At 45.2% G+C, this 26,212-nt stretch overlaps 1 protein-coding gene across 3 annotated transcripts in view; it reads left to right on the top strand.

The window, feature by feature from the left end:
• LOC124719898 (neprilysin-2-like) overlaps window positions 1-26,212 on the top strand; it is a 252,554-nt gene that overhangs the window by 111,636 nt on the left and 114,706 nt on the right. For all 3 annotated transcript variants that reach the window (XM_047245086.1, XM_047245084.1, XM_047245085.1), the window contains exons 3-6: window positions 2,918-2,998; window positions 4,350-4,598; window positions 21,204-21,415; window positions 25,209-25,385. In XM_047245086.1, the coding sequence (XP_047101042.1) occupies window positions 2,918-2,998; window positions 4,350-4,598; window positions 21,204-21,415; window positions 25,209-25,385 (719 nt within the window). The remainder of the gene's footprint in view (window positions 1-2,917; window positions 2,999-4,349; window positions 4,599-21,203; window positions 21,416-25,208; window positions 25,386-26,212) is intronic.

The following is a 26,212-nucleotide window of genomic DNA, read 5'->3' as shown; positions in this document are numbered from 1 at the left end:
TGAAATGGATATGCACCAACAACGGATTTGCTGATTTGTTTGCAGTTGGCTGATAATCCCTGTGTCCAGAAATATTTGCAACATTGTCTCTTCATTTACTATTAAAAACAGTCTTGATCATGATTTATTTATCAAAGTGACCGGTTTCGACCACTACTGTGGTCATCTTCAGACCTACAAGTTGTATACAAAGCTTTAATTAGAGAGCTACATACATTAAAGAAAATACATAAAGTTATAAAGCTATAAAACGATGAATTACCATTGAGTAGGAACCTCTTTCTGTTGGAGAATCACTACTGGAGAAACCAGTGCACGTCTTACTATATATAATGGAGGCTCCGCCCACTTCTGACGGCATGATGTCATTACTAACCAATGAGTTATGAGTCGAATAACAATTTAAAATTTCTTAGTTAAAAGAACATTGTCAAGAATTAAAAATAAATACACACAAAACTTAGCTTATTAAACAGCTATTGTCAATTAAGAAGCGTTAAAAATATTTGAATATGTAGGATAAATGAACTTCGGTTTGGCAGTACATGGGTTGCCCTCTCAAGGCCTGTTAGTGAACTATTTTGAACCACTGGTTGCCATGGTGAAGTTGGGCGCCGTTCCAAAGATGAGGCAGCAGGCTTCTTTACACTGAAGTTGTTGTAAAGTCGAACTTCATAGACAATGTTTCATATATATGGACAACTACTTAGTATCGTATTTGTGCAGCATGTAGTATACATTTAAGCTAAAGATTATTACAGCCTACTCATTGAAAATCGTTTCAATAAAGACATGTTGCTGCTCAATAATACATCGTCTGACGTGACAGTCTTCGCCATTCCACTTTCGCTACAACTTCGTTAGAAAGAAGCCTGCTGACACATCTTTGCACTGGCGTTTGTCCTCTCCATGGCAACCACTAGTTCGCCTATCGACTTTGCAAAAACTTCAGTGGAAAGAAGCCTGCTGCCTCATCTTTGGAACGGCGTCCAACTTCACCATGGCAACCAGTGGTTCCAAATAGTTCACTAACAGGCATTGAGAGGGCAACCCATGTACTGCCAAACCGAAGTTCATTTATCCTACATATTCAAATATTTTTAACTCTTCTTAATTGACAATAGCTGTTTAATAAGCTAAGTTTTGTGTGTATTTATTTTTAATTCTTGACAATGTTCTTTTAACTAAGAAATTTTAAATTGTTATTTGACTTATAACTCATTGGTTAGTAATGACATCATGCCGTCAGAAGTAGGCAGAGACTCCATTATGTATAGAAAGACGTGCACTGGTTTCTCCAGTAGTGATTCTCCAACAGAAAGAGTTTCCTACTCAATGGTAATTCATCGGTTTATAGCTTTATAACTTTATGTATTTTCTTTAATGTATGTAGCCCTCTAATTAAAGGTTTGTATAGAACTTGTAGGTCTGAAGATGACCACAGTAGTGGTCGAAACTAGTCACTTTGACAAATAAATTGTGATCAAGACTGTTTTTAATAGTAGATATTTGTAAGACATTGATCACTGCCACTCCCGTAATGTATTCAAAAGTAATTGTCTCTTCATGCTGCTGTGAAATGAATATGCACTGTGAACAGAATCGCTGGGTTACAAGCTATCAACTACAATCACTGTGTGCACAAATGTTTGCAATTTTGCTTCAGTGTGGTGCTGTGGAATGGCTATGCACGGACACTGGAATTTCTGGCATGCTTGCAATTGGCTGCGATCCCTGTGTTACCAATGGTTTGCAGTATTGGCTCTCTGTGCTGTTTGACAGGGAAGTTGCTGCCTTATTTACAATTTACTGTATGGCTGTGTTACCAAGGTTTCCTTGCACTCTCTGCTATTGTGGAATGAGGATGCACTGACTGGTGAATTCCTGAGATGAAGCCGTTATGAGCAGCTGCCATGTTAGTAGCTTTGTAAAATCCCACACCACCACATTTCTGTGAACTGGAAACTGAGCTAAGCCATGAATCGCATGCTGGTTCAGATTCTCTTCCTCCCCTCTACAATTAGGTTTTCTACAGTGTCACAAAATCGTTTAAGCTCAATACCAGGATGCCTCCTGAGAAAGGGCGTGGCTGACCTCCTTCCCCATGGCTCCCAAATTCAAGCTTCATCTCCAATCTCTACCTGATTAGACTGGGAGGGTCGTTGCACTTTAAATTACACCATACACACATTCCTGCATGCTTAATGGATGGAACTGCTTCTAGTGATTGTTCAGCAATCGTGTAGCCATACAACAACGGATTTTCATCGTATTTATATGCAATAAATTATATCTGTTGATGTTCAGTGTCAAGTGCCAATCTCTGCTCCAACCATCGATCCTCTGCAGGCCTTCCTCAGTTCCTTTCCAATTTTAGACAGCTAAAATTTCTCTATCTGCAGTCTCATCATCTGCAGAGAGCACCATGGACTCTCCAACGGTATTCACTAGGTTATTTACATGTAGTGTGAACAATAATGGTCCCAAAGCACTCCCTTTCAGTATGCCCAAAGCTACTTTCACATCTGAAGATATCTCCATTAAGAATAAAACACCGTGTTCCATTTGCTTGGAGCTACTCAATGTCATCCCAAAACTGTTCTTTACACCACAATTCGATTCTCCAGTAAAACCTAACCTTGCTTCCTACTTAGGGACTGAGCCTGTGTGTGATTACGCGGCACTTCCACGTTTGCAGTCCCTTGCAGCTGTTGCATCTGCCTGCTTCTGAGAGCTGACGTTACAGTCTTGTGGTCGGACCAGAGACTGCCAGCAGCCTGTGCATCGCTGCCTGTACCCAGCTTGTGGTTTACAGCTTGCGGCATTAAGCTTTGCTAACGCTTGCACTAGCTAGCCTGTTGTCGTTAGTAGCTGCTGATGGCACTTGGGTTTCAGTACAGAAGGAACATGTTTGCAGGAGCCAGTCAGGTGCCAGTATCCCAATCCACCAATCAGAGCCAGGAGGACCTCTGCCTGACACAGGGATGCATCCAAGCAGGTTAGTACTTGTGCTCTCTTCAGCATCTACCTACAGATGTAAATGTGCCCAGAAAAAAAAAAAACAGGAAAGTACCTGGCGACAAAAGTGACCTCATCACATAGTAGATGCAACGTTTGTGAGGAGAAAGAGCATGTGAGAGTGACATTGTGACAGAACGAAGGGAAATTTGATGTGTGTGTGTGTGTGTGCAGGGGGCGGGGGTGACAGACAGAGGCAGAGAAAGCTTGTGTTTGTGTCAAGGACAGGAAGCTCTGTGTGTGTGTGTGTGTGTGTGTGTGTGTGTGTGTGTGACAGATACAGAAAGACAGCATTACATCACAAAATTATATACAGAATTACAAGTGCGTGTTGGAAGCAATGCTTTGAATTTCTCGTGTGAAAACCCTAAAAGGCAAACGTTATTAGCATTCAGCCCCTTTATTCTTTACTGCTACATATTTATCTCTCAGCATAGTCACCCTCCCGATGAACACATCTCTCCCAATGAGAGACCAGTCTGTTGATTCTGTCACTGTAGAATGTTTGATTTTGTTGACAGAGCCACAACCTCACGTCTGCTTGCATCACTTCATAACTATCAAAATAAAATCCTAGGACATTCACTTTACATTTTGGAAGCATATGAAAATCAGATTGAGCCAAGACAGGATTGTATGGAGAACGACCAATGACAGTCGATCCAAGGTGTCGCAGTGCTCGTATGTGGTCTGACACTGACTATCTGAAGGAGAGGGTGCTGCACGTGTGGACGACCTGAAGGAGAGAGCGTTGCACGTGTGAACGAGCTGCTAGAATTCGGAAATCGATTGCTGCACCCTGTTTCTCACGCACCTGCGTAGTTATATCACACACCGCCATGTCGCACGCTACGGCTTGGAGACCTCTAGCGACAGAGGGCTTCAAATATGCAGACATGAAGGACAGAGATGTAGAATGTCAGTAACGTTTGTTTAATTTAAAAGGCTTTAACGGTTTTCATGTAAGAAATTCAAGGCATTACCTTTCATCACTCCCTCGTACATGCCACAGAAACTTTTTTGGTGTGTGTCCAAGCAATCTCCACAGACAAAGCCAGCTGTCAAATGATAATCTTCCATGAACAGGACTAGCAGTGAAAATTAAGGCCTTACCTGTTGTTACGATATAGACATATAAAGTACCAGTGAGTATTTTGATACAATGTAGAACAGGCATAAAGACACTTCACTAATTATTAAATAGTGTAATATTTACATGTGGTATGTTTCCCCTCAGGGAAATGGCCATCTTTAGAACTATTACTGCTCCAGCCAGGAGTTCTGCCTGCAAGGTCAGTGAGTGATTTCTGGTGTGGTGTTTGCCCGGACAGCGTCTGAGGTGCTGAGCAAACTGGACCCGTCGGCGGACCCCTGTGATGACTTCTACCAGTACGCGTGTGGCAACTACGTGCGCACCACCAACATCCCGGATGACAAGTCGTCGGTGGACACCATCTCAGCTCTCACCGACCACCTGCTGGAGAAGCTGCGCAACGCCATAGAAGAGGAGCTGACCGAAGCTGTCGTCCCACGGAGCCTGCAGCTGGCGCGCGACTTCTACAGGGCCTGCATGAACAAGCGTGAGTACTCGTGCTCCAGACTCTGGCAGGAGACACCTGCTACCTGAGCGAGAGCGCTGAGGGTCAGTAACCTGCGCTTGCTGCTGCAATGTTTCCATTTCGCGTGTGAGTACGGCTACTTGCCTGTAACACCATGATCAGCGAACACTGCGTAGCGGATCTGTCAGTCTGATGTGGTCCAAGTTACCTTCCACTGCTGTTCTTCAAATACAGTCGCCTGTCTGTTTTGTTCTAGCGGTCTGGCTACTCTATACCACGGCCAAGTGTAAAGTTATTCTTCTCGACTTCTTCTCCTGGCTGGGTGATCCTGTAAGAGAGCGTCTCGCTATTTCTAGCTACTAAATGATGAACAGGTCTTCAACGACAATCTGCTGTATTGCTTCAACTATTTATATCAGTTGTGAAGACAGATCCAATAAATAACTCAGAGTTTCAAATACATCATGCAGCATACAAATACACCGAATTCAACTTGTGATCTAAGATTTACATTCTTTATTTGTCTTGAGTGTTTATATTGCAGTATGTCTGTCTACTCTAAGGTGTTCATGACAACTTCAAGTGACGTCACCAAGGCATAAACGTGCATCTCCAGCAGGTGCTAGCGCGCCTTGCCCTGCTGTGTTACGCCACTGCAGGGGCCGCATCTGCATGGACTGCACATCGGGATAGATGCACAGTGAGTTTTTGCCAGTCCATAAATTGTTGATAAAAGACACGTCCATTCTCCGCCAGCGTGAGCGTCTGCAGTGGAACGTTGGTCATTCTCACTAATAACCCACGTTACACTACACTACTCTCCTACGAGGGTGACCTTTTAGGTTTGAACATGAGCTAGCACTGGTCTCCCAGCCCCTCGCGGAAGTTACTTACCACCAGACTGCAAGTTGTGTACATTCCGCAAGTAGTACTTGCTACTCAGGTATGGCGGTCGTCTTTCAAGGTTACAAGTCTGAATGAGTGTGAGCACTCGTCCCCAGACCCTACAAAATGCTATCTAATGCTAGCCTCGAGCACTGTTATGTCTCCCACATACAGTGTTACTCAAAAGAATGGCAAATTTTCGAATGTGTTGCGGCAGTGCTGCAAGGTAGGTGGCCGCCGAATGACGCATACATTGATCAGCCAGAACATTATGACCATAGTACAGCTGTGTCTTAACACACAGTGCACCGAACGCTCCTAACAATGGGCCTCTGCAGCCGAAGACCTGTGCATGTACCAGTGATAACACCACGACATCGGCAACTAAGACACAAATGGGCGCGTCACCATCAGCACTGGACGTTGGCGCAGTGGCAGAGCACTGTACGGTCTGATGAGTTCACATACGTTCTTTATCATGCCGATGGGATGGGACGATTCCGTCGTCTTCCAGGCCAACAGCTCCTTGACACCCGTACTTCGTGATGGAGAGAATCTGGCAGCGTCCTCATTATGCTTCTGTAGCATTCATGTGGGCATCCATGTGTCCAGTGGAGCTCTGGTAAGGCACCAAGTACACTGGTTGCAGCCCATGTACATCCCTTTATGACAATCATGTTTCCCGACAACAATGGCATTTTTCAACAAGACAATGTGCCACGTCACAAAGCAAGATGTGTATTGGAGTAGTTTAGCGAACACGGTTACGAGATCCAGTTGATGTGCTGGTCTCCAACTCGCCAGCTATGAACCCCATTGAACACATGTGGGAGGTGACTGAACGTGGCGTCAGAGTTCATCGTCACCTCCCCGGAACTTACGGGAATTATGTGACTAGTGTGTGCTGATGTGTTACAAACTCCCTTCAGCGATCCACCTAGGCGTCATAGCTTCCATGCCACGACGCATCTCAGCTGTTACCCGCGCCATAGGCGGACATACCGGCTGTCAGGTAGCTGGTCACAATGTTCTGGCTGGTCGGTGTAGAATGCTGCTCACAGTAAAGAGTAGAAATGGAACAGTGGAACTAGGTGCAGCACGCTATTATGGCAAAATCCTATTACACGAATGTATGTATGGAGGCGTCATTTTAACACCTGTCAGCGTAATCGTGTTTTTTTGGGGCATGAAGTCAGCACCTGTGTCCGTATTCTGAAGCCACGGATTCTACATTGAAGAAGCAATCTGCAGGGGTACTCCAAATACATATGGGAGACAATATTGAGGCTGTGCGAAATGCTTTCGCAAGAAGCCCAAAGTGCTCTCTTCGACGTCACACAGTCTGTCAACAGTTGTATCCTTCGACTGTTCAGTACACACTGAAAGTGAATTTAAAGTTCCAATGCTACAAGTTGCATGGAATTCTCTGCACTGTAAATCGACATAAATAAATATGTCTAAACTAATTGTGAACTGTGTTGATGCATTACCCTCCATTCCAAAATTTGCCGTTTTTTGAGTCACCCTCTACTATTTGCTACACTGGCTACTCACACTGAGGTTACGAGGTCGATGTACCTGTAGAGAAATTAGTAGTGCAAGGTAATTCTGATACGTGCTGTTGACAACTGTGCAGAGTTTCAGCCACCTGCCACATACAGCGCAAGTTTTAGGTAAACACGAATGGCAACTCGTTTGGAAAACTGGCCGGGTGAAGAATCCGCTCAGTTATTCGATAACTGTGGCCGAAACATTTTACGCGTCTGAGATCCAGTGGCAGCGGGTAGGGGTTTACGGAAAGATTGTTATTTCTCGTCAGTGGAAAGATCTCGGAAGTCTGCGGCCAGTAGAGGAAATGTCACCGGCGAGGACCGCTGTAGGCGACCCAAGCACGGCTTCTACCAATTTTGACACAGCTCGCGTCAAGCAACTTTCGCCTTTTTCCGTATTTGAAGGAGCACCTAGGAGGATGAAAAGTCATCCCATGAAATGACAATCCCCTAAACCGATGTGGATGGAGATAATGTCGAAAAACAAGCTGCCGTATTTACTATGAGTTGGCATCATTGGCTGTACGAGATATAAGGCTTTTTCAACTCAGTTTCTGGTCGTCCCTTGCATATAAGTTAACCACGGCTGAAATACACTGCTGGAAAAATATCGCAGCACCAGGAAGGAGTTGATAGTCGTGTTTCTACATCTGAAAAATGCATCTGTTCAAATTTCGCAATAGTCGCATGACAGTGGGTCTAGTAGTATCACTAGCAGGATGCAAAACAGTTTGCATCCTCTCACGGCCGTGAGAGTTACTTACCTTTGAGACTGGACGAGGTCAGTTGATGTTAGTCAAAAAAGTTTTTAAGATGACAAAGACGCCATGATCAACACATCACTGAGTTAAAATGAGGTCGTGCAAGAGGGCTACGAGGAGCTGGATGTTCCTTCTGTGACATTGCAGGAAGACTTGGCAGGAATGTCGCCAGTGTACATGACTTCTGGTAGCGATGGTCACGAGAATGTACATTCGCAAGAAAACCGTGCTCCGGATTGCCATGTGGCACTACCAAGGAAGAAGAACTTCGTGTTCAGAGTATATCTCTGGCGCATCGTACTGCATCTACACTAACAATTTCAGCAGCAGTTGCTACCACAATGACACAAAAAACTGTTACAAAGGAGTTTTTTGTGGACAGGTCCGAGCACGGTAACCTGTCATCTTGCAATGTAACCTTAGCAAGTGAACGAGTGAAATCCCGCACTCCCGTTAATCTATATTAATCGTTATTGGGTGCTGCGATTTTTTTCTGTCAGTATATATATTTCCAAAAGCACTGGTTTCTGTTTGAGAAGAGTGTAATTTACAGTGAAATGTCATCATCAAACACAAACATCAAGAGAAATTTTCTTTAACGATTAGCTGAGTGCTCGGAGTTTTCCAGGTAAGTATGTAATCCTTCGGCACTCTCTGTCCACTATCTTGTCCCTCTGCCCATCTACCTCATCCTCTCCTTCTCACGGTCCATATGCTCATACCACCTCTGTCCATCTGCTCTTTATCCTCTGTCCATCTCCTCCTCTAACCCTGTAAGCGAATCTCTTTCTTCATCTGCCCCTCACGACCTTCTAAGTCCATCTCCTCCTCTTTCCTTTCTCTGCCCATCGTCTGCTCTCACCTCTCTCTGTCCACCTCTTCCTCCTACCTATCACTCATTTCCCACACATCCTCACTCTGCCCAGCTCCTCCTCTCCCTTTTCTGTGTCCATCATCTCCTTTCCTCTCCCTGTATGTCCATCTCTTCTTCTCCCCCTTCTGCCTCAACGTTATTGTCCCTCCCTCAAAAGGAGGTAGTTCGTTCTTACCTGTAAACTATTTCTCTCCACATAGTAAGTAATGTGTGTCCATGTTCGGTTGGAATTGGTCCAGGGATTTAGGAGGAGCTTCCTACCCGCAGCTTTGGCAGCGTACGCTCATGTCGCTCATATTTCACATACAATCAGCAAATTTCACACACAGTTTTACTAGTGAGTTTCAGCCTGCGGTTTCATTTTCATCCACCTCAATATTTCTTACGTTGTATCTCCGAACTATCTTTGTCACAATAGCATAATTTCGTAAGCACATTCAACGGCGTAAGTAAATATTGCCTGAAAAATGTTTCGTGAATACAGTTTATGGTAAAGAAGTAATAAATCACAACGTAATGCTTGATGCCGCGGTTTTACTGTATGAACAGTGGAACTGTGGTAAAGGATGCAATTTCTTTTCCCTTTCAACGTCTTGTGGGGTTGTGAGTGAGATAACGTAGCCCAATAGTTTGAAATTCTGAGAAAAATTTGATCGAAATACCTAAGTGTTCTTATTCTCAAGTTTTCTTTTCTTCTGAGTCATCAGTCTTCTCAGTGGTTTAATGTGACCCGTCTCGAATTCCTCTCCTGTGCCAACAGTAGCAATTGAAATTTATGTCCTCAATTATTTGCTGGGTGTATTCTAATCTCTGTTTTTCTCTACAGTTTTTAACTACTACAAGTCTCCCTCCAGTACCGTGCTACTTCTTCCCTGATGTCTTAACAGATGTCCTACCACCCTGTCCCTTCTTGTTGGCGTTTTCCGTATATTCCTTCTCTCGCTGATTCTCTGGAGAACCTCCTCATTCCTTATCCTATCAGCCCACCTAATTTTCAACGTAACACCACATCTCAAATGCTTTGATGCTCTTCTTTTTTGGCTTTCCCACAGTCCTTGTTCCACTACCACATAATGCTTTGCTGCGAAGGTACACTCTCACTAATTTTGTCCGCACCGTAAGACCTGTTTTTGGTGCTAGTAGGCTCCTCTTAGCCATTCTCAAGTACTGAATGAATATAGTCTGATATTCACACATTTCATAGGTAGGTGATTTTTGTCGCCATAAAGGATCTTTCCAGATATAAGATAGGCCGAAATCTGGTCAGTGGTTAAGGAGGAGATGTGGATCCTACATAGATACTCAGATTTTTATAGTACATATGAATTGCTCATGACTTTCCTTACATTCTCTCACTCTTTTAAATTTAGTCGAACTGACTAATCACCTAAAACTACCTCCTTTAGTTTAGTCTGCCTTTCTTACATTAATTTGTTTTCTTACTATAAAGAACCCTGACTCATGTTCATTTCTCACCTCTTGCTTAATGCGTACTGCTTGGTCTTCAGGTCAATGCATAGGGTATTCCCAAACATCTGCCATGCAGTCTCGCTTCAATTGTAGGTCAACGTCCACATAGAAGATATATGCAAATTCAACTTTCAGATTGCAGACAATACCAGACAGGATCCACACTATAGCAAACATATGTGAAAACGCCTCTTTTTTAACACATCCAGTCGAGAGAACGTGAATACACACAAAAATCTTACTTTATTCAAATATTACCACTAAACGTCAGCTCATTAAAAAAGTGTAATACCATGTCTTCATACTCCCCCTAGCCACTAAACAAAAATTTTTACCTACTGAACTAACTGACTGAACTTGTAATTCACTTGTGCTATTTTATAGTAGTCAAACAGATGATGATAACTGTCAACTAGTTGACACACACTCTTTTCAAAAGTACAAGAACTTTCTGTGATGTAATTCCAATATAACTCCTAATACCGGAGCTGCAACTGAATGTTGCAGATGTGCTAGAGTACATACACTCCTGGAAATGGAAAAAAGAACACATTGACACCGGTGTGTCAGACCCACCATACTTGCTCCGGACACTGCGAGAGGGCTGTACAAGCAATGATCACACGCACGGCACAGCGGACACACCAGGAACCGCGGTGTTGGCCGTCGAATGGCGCTAGCTGCGCAGCATTTGTGCACCGCCGCCGTCAGTGTCAGCCAGTTTGCCGTGGCATACGGAGCTCCATCGCAGTCTTTAACACTGGTAGCATGCCGCGACAGCGTGGACGTGAACCGTATGTGCAGTTGACGGACTTTGAGCGAGGGCGTATAGTGGGCATGCGGGAGGCCGGGTGGACGTACCGCCGAATTGCTCAACACGTGGGGCGTGAGGTCTCCACAGTACATCGATGTTGTCGCCAGTGGTCGGCGGAAGGTGCACGTTCCCGTCGACCTGGGACCGGACCGCAGCGACGCACGGATGCACGCCAAGACCGTAGGATCCTACGCAGTGCTGTAGGGGACCGCACCGCCACTTCCCAACAAATTAGGGACACTGTTGCTCCTGGGGTATCGGCGAGGACCATTCGCAACCGTCTCCATGAAGCTGGGCTACGGTCCCGCACACCGTTAGGCCGTCTTCCGCTCACGCCCCAACATCGTGCAGCCCGCCTCCAGTGGTGTCGCGACAGGCGTGAATGGAGGGACGAATGGAGACGTGTCGTCTTCAGCGATGAGAGTCGCTTCTGCCTTGGTGCCAATGATGGTCGTATGCGTGTTTGGCGCCGTGCAGGTGAGCGCCACAATCAGGACTGCATACGACCGAGGCACACAGGGCCAACACCCGGCATCATGGTGTGGGGAGCGATCTCCTACACTGGCCGTACACCACTGGTGATCGTCGAGGGGACACTGAATAGTGCACGGTACATCCAAACCGTCATCGAATCCATCGTTCTACCATTCCTAGACCGGCAAGGGAACTTGCTGTTCTAACAGGACAATGCACGTCCGCATGTATCCCGTGCCACCCAACGTGCTCTAGAAGGTGTAAGTCAACTACCCTGGCCAGCAAGATCTCCGGATCTGTCGCCCATTGAGCACGTTTGGGACTGGATGAAGCGTCGTCTCACGCGGTCTGCACGTCCAGCACGAACGCTGATCCAACTGAGGCGCCAGGTGGAAATGGCATGGCAAGCAGTTCCACAGGACTACATCCAGCATCTCTACGAACGTCTCCATGGGAGAATAGCAGCCTGCATTGCTGCGAAAGGTGGATAAACACTGTACTAGTGCCGACATTGTGCATGCTCTGTTGCCTGTGTCTATGTGCCTGTGGTTCTGTCAGTGTGATCGTGTGATGTATCTGACCCCAGGAATGTGTCAATAAAGTTTCCCCTTCCTGGGACAATGAATTCACGGTGTTCTTATTTCAATTTCCAGGAGTGTATATTGCATATTCATAGAGGAGTCAAGACATATACTGAAACATTAAAGTGCGACCATCTAATATTCAAGTCACAGCAGCACTACCAAGAAACATTTCAGCCATCCGTCACTTGACACAACAGATCAAAGTAGAATTTAAAATGGATTGTATGTCAAAGAAATTCATGTATGTCAAATGATATTGTTAATCAGGCCCCTGGCAAGGTAATCCTAAAAGAAAGCCAGAATAGCCAATGTGAGTAATCACACATCACTGACAATACGAAATAAAATGAATTAATTCACTTAGTTGTAAAGCGTCAAAACCACTGAACTTGTCCAGAAGCAATTCAGAATTTACAATGAGGTTCCACGCAAATTAAATCTTGTCCTATCGTAGCTGTCCAGCAAATAAACAAACAAAAACAAAAAAATGGAAAAAATTATCTCCACAAATTAGAAATCACAGATGAAAATTTCTTCCCACAGTATATTCAATGTTAATAAATGCTGGGAAACACACCAGATTCCTTGCTTCATCAGATCACGTCACAAGACATCAGATAACACTAGAAAAGTGTTACAGTACCACTACATCAATTCGAACTTTACAAATCCAAATTCAAAGATACGCTGAGCTGATTCATTACCTACATCAGTGGCTCCAACATTCCTGAGACGATTACCCATAAGCGCAGTCAGATATTAGGTATTGTCCCACTCTCTACCCTTCGATCTGCCAGTTCCCCAGCTCTCACATTTCCACAAGCGCCTAATGAAACTTCAGAATGAAAAATAATTTGGTTTGAACACTTTTACTTTTAAAATGACGGAAGGTAAATGATATAGAGTACCTCTAAGTATTTTATGGAACCATAAATCGACGAGTCAAATAGTTGATACTCTTCATTTCTAACAAACTTTCTTTATGAAGCAGGAAGCAGTCCTCAGTGCATCGTGATTGCTATCTAAAACCCGTTATCATAAAAAAAGTTACTATCCATGCTGAGGGTAGACACTTGCTACATAACATGCTTCTTTTGCATCACTTCTGTTCCGAGCAACACTTGCTTCACCTGCACTCCATATCAACACTCAAAAAACAACAAGTTAAAATATGTTCACCAAGCTTACTGCATGTAAATCATTTGCTTGGAGGACTCCTCACTTCTGAATTGGCAGATACTGGAAGACCACAAGCTGTCAGTGCTCTGTGTCTGACCACCACAAACGATGATGATGATAGTACAGCGGAAATCGTTAAAACTGAACACAGCTCCAGAGCCCGACGCAATGGCTGTCAGATTCTATATTGAATTTGCGGCTGAGTTACACCCTGTTTTGACAACAAACTATCATAGATTCCTTCAACAAAACACCGTGCCCAGTTCTGGGAGAAAAGCACAGGTCACACCAGTCTACAAGAAGGTCAGTAGAAGTGATCCACAAAACTACCGTCCAGTATCCTTGATGTCGATTTGTTGTAGAATCTCAGAACATATTCTGAGCTCAAATATAATGAGACATCTCGAATAGAATGACGTACTCGTGTAACCGAGCCTAGATTCCGAAGATATCGATCATGTGAAACTCAACCTGCGTTTTTCTCATATGATATACTGAAAGCTTAGAATAAAGGCAGGCAGGTGGATACAGTATTTCTCGACTTCCGAAAGGAATGTGACTCAGTTTCTGTTGGCAGCGCCGACGCACTCGTCCACCCGCTGGGGTACTCGAATTTGTGTCCACGCTAGGTTCCTCGCCCCCTGGCGCAGTTGTAAGACCGGTTACTGCTGCTATAGTAGCAGATTATAAAGATTTGAGTGAGGTTGAAGGAGGTGTTACAGTCAGCGCACGAGCGGTGGGAAACAGCATCTCCGTGGTAGCGATGAGTGTACCGTGAATAACAGGAATGATGCAAAACATCAGATCTCCGACATCACCAGGGCCGGGAAAGATCCTGCAGGAACAAGACCAACAACGCCTGAAGAGAATCATTCAGTTCTGCCCTATCAACAAATGTCAGCGTACGAACCATTTACCGAAACATCATCGATATTGGCTTTTGGAGCCGAAGGTCCACTCGTGTACCCTTGATGACTGCACGACACAAAGCTTTACTCCTCACCTGGGCTCGTGAACACCGAAATTGGATGGTTGATGACTGGAGACGTGTTGCCTGGTATAACGAGTCTCGTTTCAAATTGTACCGAGCGTAAGGACATGTACGGGTGTGAAGACACCCTCATGAATCCATGGTCCCTGTATGTCAGCAGTGGACTGTTCAAGGCGGTAGAGGCTTTGTAATGGTGTGAGGCGTGCGTTCTCGTAGTGATATGGGACCCCTGATACGTCTGTACCTGACTCTGACATGTGACACGTAGGTAAGCGTCCTGTCTGATCATCTGCATCCATTCGTGTCCATTGTGCATTCAGACGGACTTGGTCAATTCCAATAGGACAATGCGACACCCCGCACGTCCAGGATTGCTACAGAGTGGCTCCATGAACTCTGTTCTGAGTTTAAATTCTTCTGCTGGCCACCAATCTCCCCAGACCTGAACATTGTTGAGCATATGTCAGATGCAACGTGCTGTTCCGAAGAGATCTTCATCCCCTCGTACTCTTGCGAATTTATGGACAGCCTTGCAAGATGAATCGTGTCAGTTCCCTCCAGCACTACTTCACACATTAGTCGAGTCCATGCCACGTCGTGTAGTGGCACTTCTGCGTGCGCTCGCGGACCCTACACTATACCTGACAGGTGTACCAGTTTATTTGGCTCTGCGGTGTAATTCGATGGATAAACACTCAAGTCTGTCGTCTTCATCACCACTCGAGGCTTAGCGAACACAGCTGCGGACAGTTGCGGCGCATCATGAAGCTCAGCCAGATACACCGCAGACGACTGACGACGGTCAATCGTGATCTTTTCATACAGTCGGCTTTTGAAAATTCGTAGATAGTGGATATCTGTGGAAAGTAATCAACATATCATGTTAAAAGTCAAAATGTATGACATAATTATGGGTTTACATCATGTGACAAAGCATTGTGTCATTATTAAACTATTTCATTATGTTTTAGACAGTTGCATAATGCTTTGTCTGAATGGTCATGCGCAAGTTAAGTGATTCAGCTTGAGCTTGGCCGGGTGATAAGGAAGTACCGAACTCATTCGCTCTCCTACGCTTTCTTCCTCACACGCTAGTACATATCTCGAAATTCAACACTGACACAGCCATCTGTATAGCTAAAAATTTTATTTAATAAATCTGGAATCTTCTCTGAGGGGTGGCTACCTCATTACATCTTTAAATACAATTTAAATGAATGAGGTTGTTTGCAGAATGTGGGTCTCGAGTGAACACACGTGCAAGTGTGAAAATAATAGAAGGTTAATTTAAACAAAAACCAGGAGTAGGGTTAAAACCCGCTTATAAAAATCACAGTTATGCTGAAACGCAATATAATCACCAATGTTGTGGCGCGAGATAACATATTTCATGTGTAAATACAATTCAATAGACCATACGCCTCTGCATTACCGTGGGAGACAATGGACAAAAGCAAATAGCCACATATTAGAACTGATGCCTCAAACATGGTTTTACGAGTGAAAGAACAATGAGGTAAGCTAAAACTTGGGTGACTGAAGAACGATTAGATACTGATCAGCATACTCAAAGCGAAAACAAACACCCAAGATTCCTCACGGTAGTCGCCACTGCAAAATGTATCACAGACAGAAACATAATTGCCAATTATTAGAAAAGCCACGTAATGTCCTGTCACGTAGATACAGCGTAACTGTTCAAAGGCGGCAGCGATCTCACGATGTTACAGAACGAGGTCAGATGAGTGAGTCCATTTCACTATCACAAGTCAATGTACATATACTACAACGACAGAAAGGAAAATCCCCATACCAAGGAAGAGTTGTACGAGACAAACGAAAGTTTACAGGCGTGTCTCTACATCTCAGAGGTGACGCCTATCGAGATTTCGCGCCAGCCGAGTAAGAGTGGCGTTAGTAGCGCCACTGCGGGGACACAAATCAGGTTTTCTTTTTATACTCGCTGTAACAGTCGTGATTAAATGTCAGTCAAGAATGCCTTTGAGACGATGAATAAGCCATGATCAACAGGTAACCGAACTTGAACGGCGTCGTGTAGTGGGGCTACCAGAATCTTGATGTTACTTCTACGCTACTGCAGAAAGACCCGGCAGAAATGTGGCCACTGTAGACGATTGCTGGCAGCAGTAGTGGCGAGAGTGCACAGACTGGCCTCTGGAGGGCCACGTGGCACTACCGACAGGGAGGACCGTAGTGTTTAGCGTATGGCTCTGGAGCATCCTACAGCAACGGCATTCGAACAGCGTTTTACACCACAGTGAGATAACGAACTGCTACAAATTGAGTTCTTCGAGGACAACTCCGAGCCCGACGCCCTGTTGGGGGCATTCCACTGACCCCACACCACGGCCATCTGCAAATTCATTGGACTCGTTGGAGGGTGGACTGGAGGTATGCTGTGTTTTATGCTGCTTTCCCTCGGTGCCGATGGTCCCGTGCGCTACTTAGGGCCTGCAACCAGTCTGTCTGCTCGCCAGACACACTGGACCTACACTAGCTGCTATGGTCTGGGGTGCGATTTCTTACGACAGCAGCAGCTCTCTCGTGGTGCACCCATACAAGACGTGCAGACCCCACATTTCACACTTACGCGTCCACTTCTAGCGCGTGCGGCCTTGAAGCGCGTTTCACGTGGTTGCCCATCTGTGCAGTGATCAATAGAGGGACCTCTGCTAGAGGATCAGTTGTGCACTCATCAGAAAAAATGACTTTCCCCCAATCGACATCTTCCTACGAACTGTAGTCTATCCACTACCTGTTCGCCGGACAAAGGTTCTTTGATACAAATACTGCAGGACCTGTTTGCACGATCCTTTAATCTTATGAGAGCAGTTCTCGATAGGGCCAGGAAATGTGAGCCTCTCCCTAGTTCCCAGTTGACTGACAAAGCAGCAATGTGGGCCGCCCTGACCAATTCTTCATCCTGTCTCCATGTAGAGACTCGTGACCTTCTGGGTATTGGGCGTCTCGCTGCCGCACCGTTATCTCTAAATATAATCCATTTCCCTGCTGTGGAAGCATCAAACACGATAACGACGTCCTACCCCAGATGAACCAACATCGTTTTCAAAGAGAGCAATTTTTCGCTCGCGAACATCCAAATCAGCCATTTTGAAGCAGACCTATAACGTACGCCAATCGGCTGATATGTTTCTCTTAGCTGAAAACTACATAGACACCAGGTGGTGGTCGAAGAAAATAGAAATAAGTACATCCATTTTCAATATTTTTACTATGAACATTGGTCTATTTACAAATTAGCCTACTATGAAATGGAATCGTCTGAGCCGGCCGCGGTGGTCTAGCGGTTCTAGGCGCGCAGTCCGGAACCGCGCTACTGCTACGGTCGCAGGTTCGAATCCTGCCTCGGGCATGGATGTGTGTGATGTCCTTAGGTTAGTTAGGTTTAAGTAGTTCTGAGTTCTAGGGGACTGATGACCACAGATGTTAAGTCCCATAGTGCTTAGAGCCATCTGAATCTTCTGAAACAATTTGGATCTTAGAAAAGCCTACAACTGCACAATTTGCAGCGAATTAAGATTTAAAATAAGGGAAAAGACAACTGACTACAGTAAGGTTGGAGCGCTCGTCTTTTATGTTCGTAAACTGTTAACCTATTCACTTTTCATTCATTTATTTATTTACTTGATCTCATTTTGTTCGTTACTGTTCTTTGCATTTGTGTGGGGCGGACGTCACAAGACACCCGTTCAAGTTCATCGTTTATCCATGCACTCCGTTTCTTTGTTTTTCTGTTTTTTTTTTTTTTAATTATTACTAGGCAGGGCAGCTAAACCTGTGACCGAACGCGCTGAGCTATGGTGCCGTCTATCCACTAAGCCAATGAAAAGGCGTGAAACACTCGCCGTTGTAGTAATCCTACCGACATGGGGTTCTTATATTTCAACCATGTCTACGTGCGTGAATAATGATTTTCCAAAGAAATGATATGACGAGTTAAACTGCTATGAGTCTCGACGTATACTGTAGCCAAACTGTAATATTGCTTCTGTTTGACGATGTAAACACCAAGCTGAAGCTCCAAAGGCCTCTACAGTTCTGAACAGTGACACTTGTGAACTCGGGCATGCACAATACTCTGTACTTGGACTGTAAAGTGTTGCGGCCGGGCAGTCTTTTCTCCTCTCATCGCACGACGCTCATCAGCACGGCAGTCATCGCGGTGGCGGGAAGACGAGTGTGTCCCTGTCTGGCGGCTCGAGGCCTCGTGCAACGAATTATACCGTCCAGCTGTTGGCAGGCTCCAGTAAAGGCTCAAACAACCCGTCAAGACAAACCGTGCAGTTTCCCCGCAGTGATGTACTACACCAGCAGACAGACAGCTAACTGCAGATGTTTTGAGACAGAAAAGTGACTGTTGTCACATGCGTGAATATGCGGCACGAAATGTGCAGCTGCTTTTCAAAATGCGAGGCTTACAACCCACAGATCTGTGTGTTGGCCTTACAAGGACCCGTCAGGTCGCTTCGTTACTGGTGACTGGAATCTTGGGTCATTCGCCGCACTGTACCTACAAGCTACGTACCTTTTTACCTGTCAGTTAACTGTACCAACCGTGACGACAGTTAAAGATCAGTGTAGTGTAACATGGGTTATTCGTAAGCATAACCTACACTAGGTGGAAAAGTACCCCAAACACACGTTTTTCGTATTAAGTGCATTGTGCTGCCACCTACTGCCAGGTACTCCATGTCAGCGACCTCAGTAGTCATTAGACATCGTGAGAGAGCAGAATGGGAAGCTCTGTGGAACTGAGCTTCGAACGTGGTCAGGTGATTGGGTGTCTCTTGTGTCATACGTCTGTAGGCGAGATTTCATGGTTGAGCGGCTGCTCATACGCGACACATCACGCCGAAAAATACCAAACGACGCCTCGCTTGGTGAAAGGAGAGCAAACATTGGACGATTGTACATTGGAAAAACGTTTTGTGGAATGACGAATCACGAATGTGGCGATCCGATGGCAGGGGGTGGGTATGGCGAATGCCTGGCGAACGTCATTGCCAGCGTGTGTAGTGCCAACAGTAAAGTTCGGAAAGTTGGGTGGTGGTAGTGTTATGGTGTGGTCGTGTTTTTTATGGAGGGGTCTTGCACCCCTTGTTGTTTTGCGTGGCACTATGCAGCGCAGACCTGTCTTGATCTTTTAAGCACCTTTTTGCTTCCCATTGTTGACGAGCAATTTGGGGATTGCGACTGCATCTTTCAACACGATCGAGCACCTGTTCATAATGCATGGCCTGTGACGGAGTGATTACACGACAATAACGTCCTTGTAATGGACTGGCCTGTACAGAGTCCTGACCTGAATTCTATAAAACACCTTTGGGATGTTTTGCAACGCCGAGCCTGGCCTCACCGACGGACATCGATACCTCTCCTCAGTGCAGCACTCCATGAAGAATAGGCTGCCATTCCCCAAGAAACTTTCCAGCACCTGAATGAACGTATGTCTGCGAGAGCGGAAGCTGTCATCAAAGCTAAGGGTGGGCCAACACCTTACTGAATTCCAGTGTTACCGATGGAGACCCTAGAGAAAACAGACGTATTACAGTGCAAATGCTCAAGACAAATGAAGACTAAATCTTAGAACTTAGGTTCAGTTCGGTGTGGTCATGACGTAATTGAAGCTGTGAGTTGCCGACAACTGGATCTATGTTCACAATTGATGTGAATAGTTGAAACAATGCAGCTCATTGTCGCTGAAGACGTGCTCGTCATTGAGTAGCTGCAGTTTGTGAGACACTGTCTTACAGCATCACCCTGTCTGGAGATTAAGTCGAGAAGAATAAGTTCGCCCACAGCCGTGATACGGCGTAGCCGGACCACGAGGACGAAATAAACAGGCGACTGTGTTTGATGGAGAATAGTAAAAGGTAACTTGGACCACATTATACTGACAGATCCACCGCGAAGTGTTTCCACCAAGTCGCCACACGCCATACAAACACACGCGAAAGGAGAACACCACAAAGTGTTTTGCATATATTGCTTCGCACTTCAGGATGCTTCCTAAAAATCTGTTGTGTCCCCACAGCCTCTAGCTCTAGATGTACTAAAAAAAGACTCGCACACTCAGTATGTTACTTACTATGACATAATATCTCCTACCGTGAGATATTCTCTGTCTGTTCTCTGTATTAATGGTCCTCCAGGAGACTGCTGGCTACCCTCACATACACCCTGAGGCTGAAATGTAGATGCATGGAAAGCTTGGGGGCCACTTGGAACACCTGTTCCAGATATCATTCCAGTCATGCATGAGTGAAACTTGGAAGACCTCCTGTGTATACTACCGAAACTTTTGTCAAAGCACACTTCAGCACTTCAATTAAACATGTCAGCAATCTCGCTGAAGTTACTTTCAACACTTTTTTTAGATATCATGAGAGCTTTCCTTATGTGATCAATCAGAACACCAGCTCCAGATAACATGTCCTTGAGCTGACAATATAAACACTCAGACAGTAAAATCGAAAGGATGAATTTTAAAGCGTTAAAAATATCAGGACCTCCATATACCAAGAAAGCTACATATGGCAACAACTCTCTTTTTTTTGGGGGGGGGGGAGGGTGTTTACATGGGTGCATTTGGAATGCTACATATGGATACCATGACAGCCTTCCTTTGCAGCAACTTGGAATATCTTTCCTAGATACAGTGGAACACTTCTTCCAGATACTTTGGAAACTGTCTTTAGAGGTATACTACAAACACCTTCTTGCCATGGCAATTTACTGCGTGTGGTGCTGCAGAGTAAGAGTAAAATGAGCTCTTGTATGAATATTGCCCGTTTCCTGACACAGTCATTGATGTTACTCGGTAATTACAGTCTCTGGTATCAGCCTACCATATCCTCGTCCTAGTCGTCCAATGTTCCCTCATGGAAGTGAAATTGCCCGGATGGTGCCCAGTAGCTAAGTTCCGATGTGTGATCCGGGGCAGGAGTGCGTCCAAGCACTGGGAATCCGGTTAGCTGAAGATCCCCCTGTGGGGGCCCTCAGCACAGATCGAGTCCCGCGGCGTGGGGCCGCTCCAGAGGGTGCTGCAGGAGCTGGGCGGCTGGCCCGCCGTGGAGGGCGACTCCTGGCAAGAGGCGGGCTTCGACTGGCGGCAGAGCGTCTACCGCTTCCGCAGGGCCGGATTCAGCACCGACTACTTCATCAAGTTCTCGGTGGAGACCGACCACCGCAACTCAACGCAGCGCTGCATTTACGTGAGTACTGAAGTCCTGAGAATCAGTGTCTAGAGATGGGTACATAGAATTGTGTTGCCCGACAACCTGCCTAGCAGGTCATCTGTCGGTGTCTAGAGATGGTTACACAGAAATAGGATGCCTGACAACCTGTCTAGTAGATAATAAACTGTCTTTCTTGTAGGAGACGAAACCAACTATAAGATTCACGATTCTAATCATGTGAGTTATATGGGCAAGGCTTATGCACTGAATCGAAGCTACTGCCAATACCTTTTAGGTCAGGAAGGACGCTTTGATCATCCTGATATATGTAAATCAAGAAACGAAAGTGCATCATCCACATTGGTTTTTTGAATAGGACTTTTTTCCTCCTTTTCGTCAGGAATACGTCCCTACAGTTTGTTGGATTTAGCGTGAACATTAATAAAACCAACTATATATATATATATATATATATATATATATATATATATATATATATATATATATATATATACTCCTGGAAATGGAAAAAAGAACACATTGACACCGGTGTGTCAGACCCACCATACTTGCTCCGGACACTGCGAGAGGGCTGTACAAGCAATGATCACACGCACGGCACAGCGGACACACCAGGAACCGCGGTGTTGGCCGTCGAATGGCGCTAGCTGCGCAGCATTTGTGCACCGCCGCCGTCAGTGTCAGCCAGTTTGCCGTGGCATACGGAGCTCCATCGCAGTCTTTAACACTGGTAGCATGCCGCGACAGCGTGGACGTGAACCGTATGTGCAGTTGACGGACTTTGAGCGAGGGCGTATAGTGGGCATGCGGGAGGCCGGGTGGACGTACCGCCGAATTGCTCAACACGTGCGGCGTGAGGTCTCCACAGTACATCGATGTTGTCGCCAGTGGTCGGCGGAAGGTGCACGTGCCCGTCGACCTGGGACCGGACCGCAGCGACGCACGGATGCACGCCAAGACCGTAGGATCCTGCGCATGGCCGTAGGGGACCGCACCGCCACTTCCCAGCAAATTAGGGACACTGTTGCTCCTGGGGTATCGGCGAGGACCATTCGCAACCGTCTCCATGAACCTGGGCTACGGTCCCGCACACCGTTAGGCCGTCTTCCGCTCACGCCCCAACATCGTGCAGCCCGCCTCCAGTGGTGTCGCGACAGGCGTGAATGGAGGGACGAATGGAGACGTGTCGTCTTCAGCGATGAGAGTCGCTTCTGCCTTGGTGCCAATGATGGTCGTATGCGTGTTTGGCGCCGTGCAGGTGAGCGCCACAATCAGGACTGCATACGACCGAGGCACACAGGGCCAACACCCGGCATCATGGTGTGGGGAGCGATCTCCTACACTGGCCGTACACCACTGGTGATCGTCGAGGGCACACTGAATAGTGCACGGTACATCCAAACCGTCATCGAACCCATCGTTCTACCATTCCTAGACCGGCAAGGGAACATGCTGTTCCAACAGGACAATGCACGTCCGCATGTATCCTGTGCCACCCAACGTGCTCTAGAAGGTGTAAGTCAACTACCCTGGCCAGCAAGATCTCCGGATCTGTCCCCCATTGAGCATGTTTGGGACTGGATGAAGCGTCGTCTCACGCGGTCTGCACGTCCAGCACGAACGCTGGTCCAACTGAGGCGCCAGGTGGAAATGGCATGGCAAGCCGTTTCACAGGACTACATCCAGCATCTCTACGATCGTCTCCATGGGAGAATAGCAGCCTGCATTGCTGCGAAAGGTGGATATACACTGTACTAGTGCCGACATTGTGCATGCTCTGTTGCCTGTGTCTATGTGCCTGTGGTTCTGTCAGTGTGATCATGTGATGTATCTGACCCCAGGAATGTGTCAATAAAGTTTCCCCTTCCTGGGACAATGAATTCACGGTGTTCTTATTTCAATTTCCAGGAGTGTATATATGTGTGTGTGTGTGTGTGTGTGTGTGTGTGTGTGTGTTGTGGTGTTACATACTTTCTTAACTTAAACTGAGTGTAATGGCTGCTTCAGTTTTTCAGATACATTCAATATAAATATACAGTACATGAATTGTCTTGCAATTTGCGTAATAGTGGTGAATGCATGCCTACAGTTAGTTGCTGTAGTTGAAGGAAATACTATTGGACTGTGATTGTGAAATAAATTATAAACTCTTCAGCTTAATTAGAAAAAAATCCAACATAAACACTCAGACAGTAAAACTGAAAGGATGAATTTTCAAGCATTAAAAATTTCAAACTGCCCATGCTGCTACACATTGCAAATCTGATAATTCAACACAACTATAAGGGAAAAAGGTTTCTTTGAGTAAAAAATTACTTTTAATGGTGCACACATAATAATTTTTCTATAAATAATACAGAATCAGTAGTTATAAGGAACAAAGCAAAAAACCTTAATTAAGAGAAAAGACAAATTCAGTACTGAGGTAAATTAAATAAGGAACTGAAACCAAATAGAAATAGTTCAGGACATTCCATCAGTGCCATTCTTCCTCTCTGTATTTCTTTTTCTTTGCATTACTCCCCCTCCCCCTTATTCTCTCTCTCTCTCTCTCTCTCTCTCTCTCTCTCTCTCTCTCACGCGTGTGTATTTGTGTGTGTGTGTTTCATTGCAGCCCACCCTTGTGTTTCTCACCTACTTCAGTGTCTCTTTACATATCCCATCTTTCCTTATCTTCCTTCCCCTAACTCTCCCTCTGACTCTATTATTCATTCATTGATTCTCGGAGCTATACTTTATCTCTTTCCTTATCTCACAATTCTCGTCTTTCTATCTAGCTCTTTCTGCCATTTTCTGGCTTCACCTTCCTCTTTTCCCTTTCTTCACTGTCTGTCAACCTCACTCTTTCCCTCTCGGTCTTTGCTCTCTCTCACACAGTATGTTTTTCACTCCTCTTTCTTTCATGTCACTGTGTGTGCGTGTGTGTATGTGTGTGTGTGTGTGTGTGTGTGTGTGTGTGTGACGTCTTCTCTCAGCTTATGCCTCTCATCCTCACCTCCTCACTCTCTATCTAATTTTTCTTCTGTCTTTCCATCTCTCTGATTTCCTTTCTCTAAACATCCCTCTTCTCTTTTTTTAGCACACTCTGTGTCTGACCCAGAATTTGTACATTAACCCCCCCCCCCCCCACCCTCACTTTATAACCCTATGTATCTTTCACTCGCCCTCTCAGTCTCTTCCCCTCTCTCATTTTCCCTTTGCCTCCTTCTTTTCGTCACGGTCTGCGTTTCCTCCTCCCTCGTCATCTTGCTCACTATGTCTAATTCATCCTTTTCCTCTCTGTCTTTTGTCTATTGCTCTTCCTATGTTACTTTCTTTACTCAAATCTTTAGATCTCTCCCTCCCTCTCACTATCTTGTATTTTCTTATTCTCAGTTTCTCTCTTTCTTTTTATTTTTTCTCTGTCTCTCTTTCACTCACCATCTCTTTTTGTCTCTCACTGTCTGCTACTCTCCTGCTTGTTTTCACAGTCTTTCACCTTCCCTCTCTCTCACTCTCTCCCTCTCGTCCCCCTTCTTTGTTTCTTGCTCTGACTCAGCCTGTCTCGTCTCTCTCAGTTTAATACTGCTCTTTACTTTCTCTCACATGGCCTCTCTGTCCCTTGCTTGATCACCCTCTCTGTCCCTCTCACATTTTGTACCTTTCTCACTGTACACTTGCTTTATAGTTTTCTGTCAGCGTCTGTCACTCTTTCTCTCTCTGGATCTTTCGTTCACTCCTTCTCGATCTCTGTCACCTTCTCTCTCCCACTATTCCCCTTCTTTCTGTATCTGTGACAGGAGCTAATACTTCCCTTACTTTTCTGCAGCTGGACCGGGCATCGCCAGGACTAAGTCACGAGTTCCTTCTGAGGCCTCCCCCAAACAAACAGGTGGATGCGTATTACAAGTACCAGGTGGACCTAGCAGTTCTGCTGGGTGGTGACAGAGTGCGCGCACAGCGTGAGCTCAGGCAGTCCCTCGAGTTCGAGAGACATCTGGCCATAGTGAGTATATGGTACGGTGAGTGAGGAGAGTACAGTTTCCATCACTGTCGTGCCAACTCTCGCTTAATCCTCGATATAACAATGGTTCTAAGAGTTGTCATAAACTTCAAAGTTGGAATATAATATGTTTGAAAAATATAGTAACATCGTAAGTTGAGTCCTTACATGTGAACCTCCAGCCATGTCATTCTTTGTTGTAGAAACGTAGATACTGAATTTGAGCGCCGTATAGAAACCGAAGCACTAAAGGAACTGGTATAGGCATGTGTATTCAAATACAAAGTAAACAGGCAGAATACGTCGCTGCAGTTGGCAACGCCTATATAAGACAACAAGTATCTGATGCAGTTGTTAGATCGGCTAATGCTGTTACAATGGCATGTTAAGGGGCTCCGGAATGCCCTATACTTGCAATGTTAAAATAACGCTTATAAATTACATCTTTGCTCACAAAGTATTTGAGGTAGGAAGTTGAACTTTTTACAGATTATTTATTGGAATATGGGCTACAACTTACCACAGGGATTTTACAAAATTTTAGTTCAGTTATTAAAGATGATTTTTTTTCAATTGTAATGAAAATTCACAACATTTTTTTGCAATTTTTTATTTATATATTCAAAAATATACAGTTTTTTGGAAAAAGGCTGTGTTAAATTATGCAGAAGGTACTGTGTAACATTTACTGAAAGTTTGAAACAAATATGTTTGGAAAATCCTTAGAAAACATGTAATTAGTATGAGAAAACAAAAGTTTTGGGAATCGAGCGACAAAGATTGGATTAACTTTCTAGTGCATTCCAGGTCCATAGGATGGATTATCTTCA

The sequence above is a fragment of the Schistocerca piceifrons genome, chromosome 11, assembly GCF_021461385.2.
Source record: "Schistocerca piceifrons isolate TAMUIC-IGC-003096 chromosome 11, iqSchPice1.1, whole genome shotgun sequence".
Classification (NCBI taxonomy): Eukaryota; Metazoa; Arthropoda; class Insecta; order Orthoptera; family Acrididae; genus Schistocerca; species Schistocerca piceifrons.
Note: the sequence above shows the minus strand (reverse complement) of the source record. Positions and strands in the feature narration are given on the sequence as shown.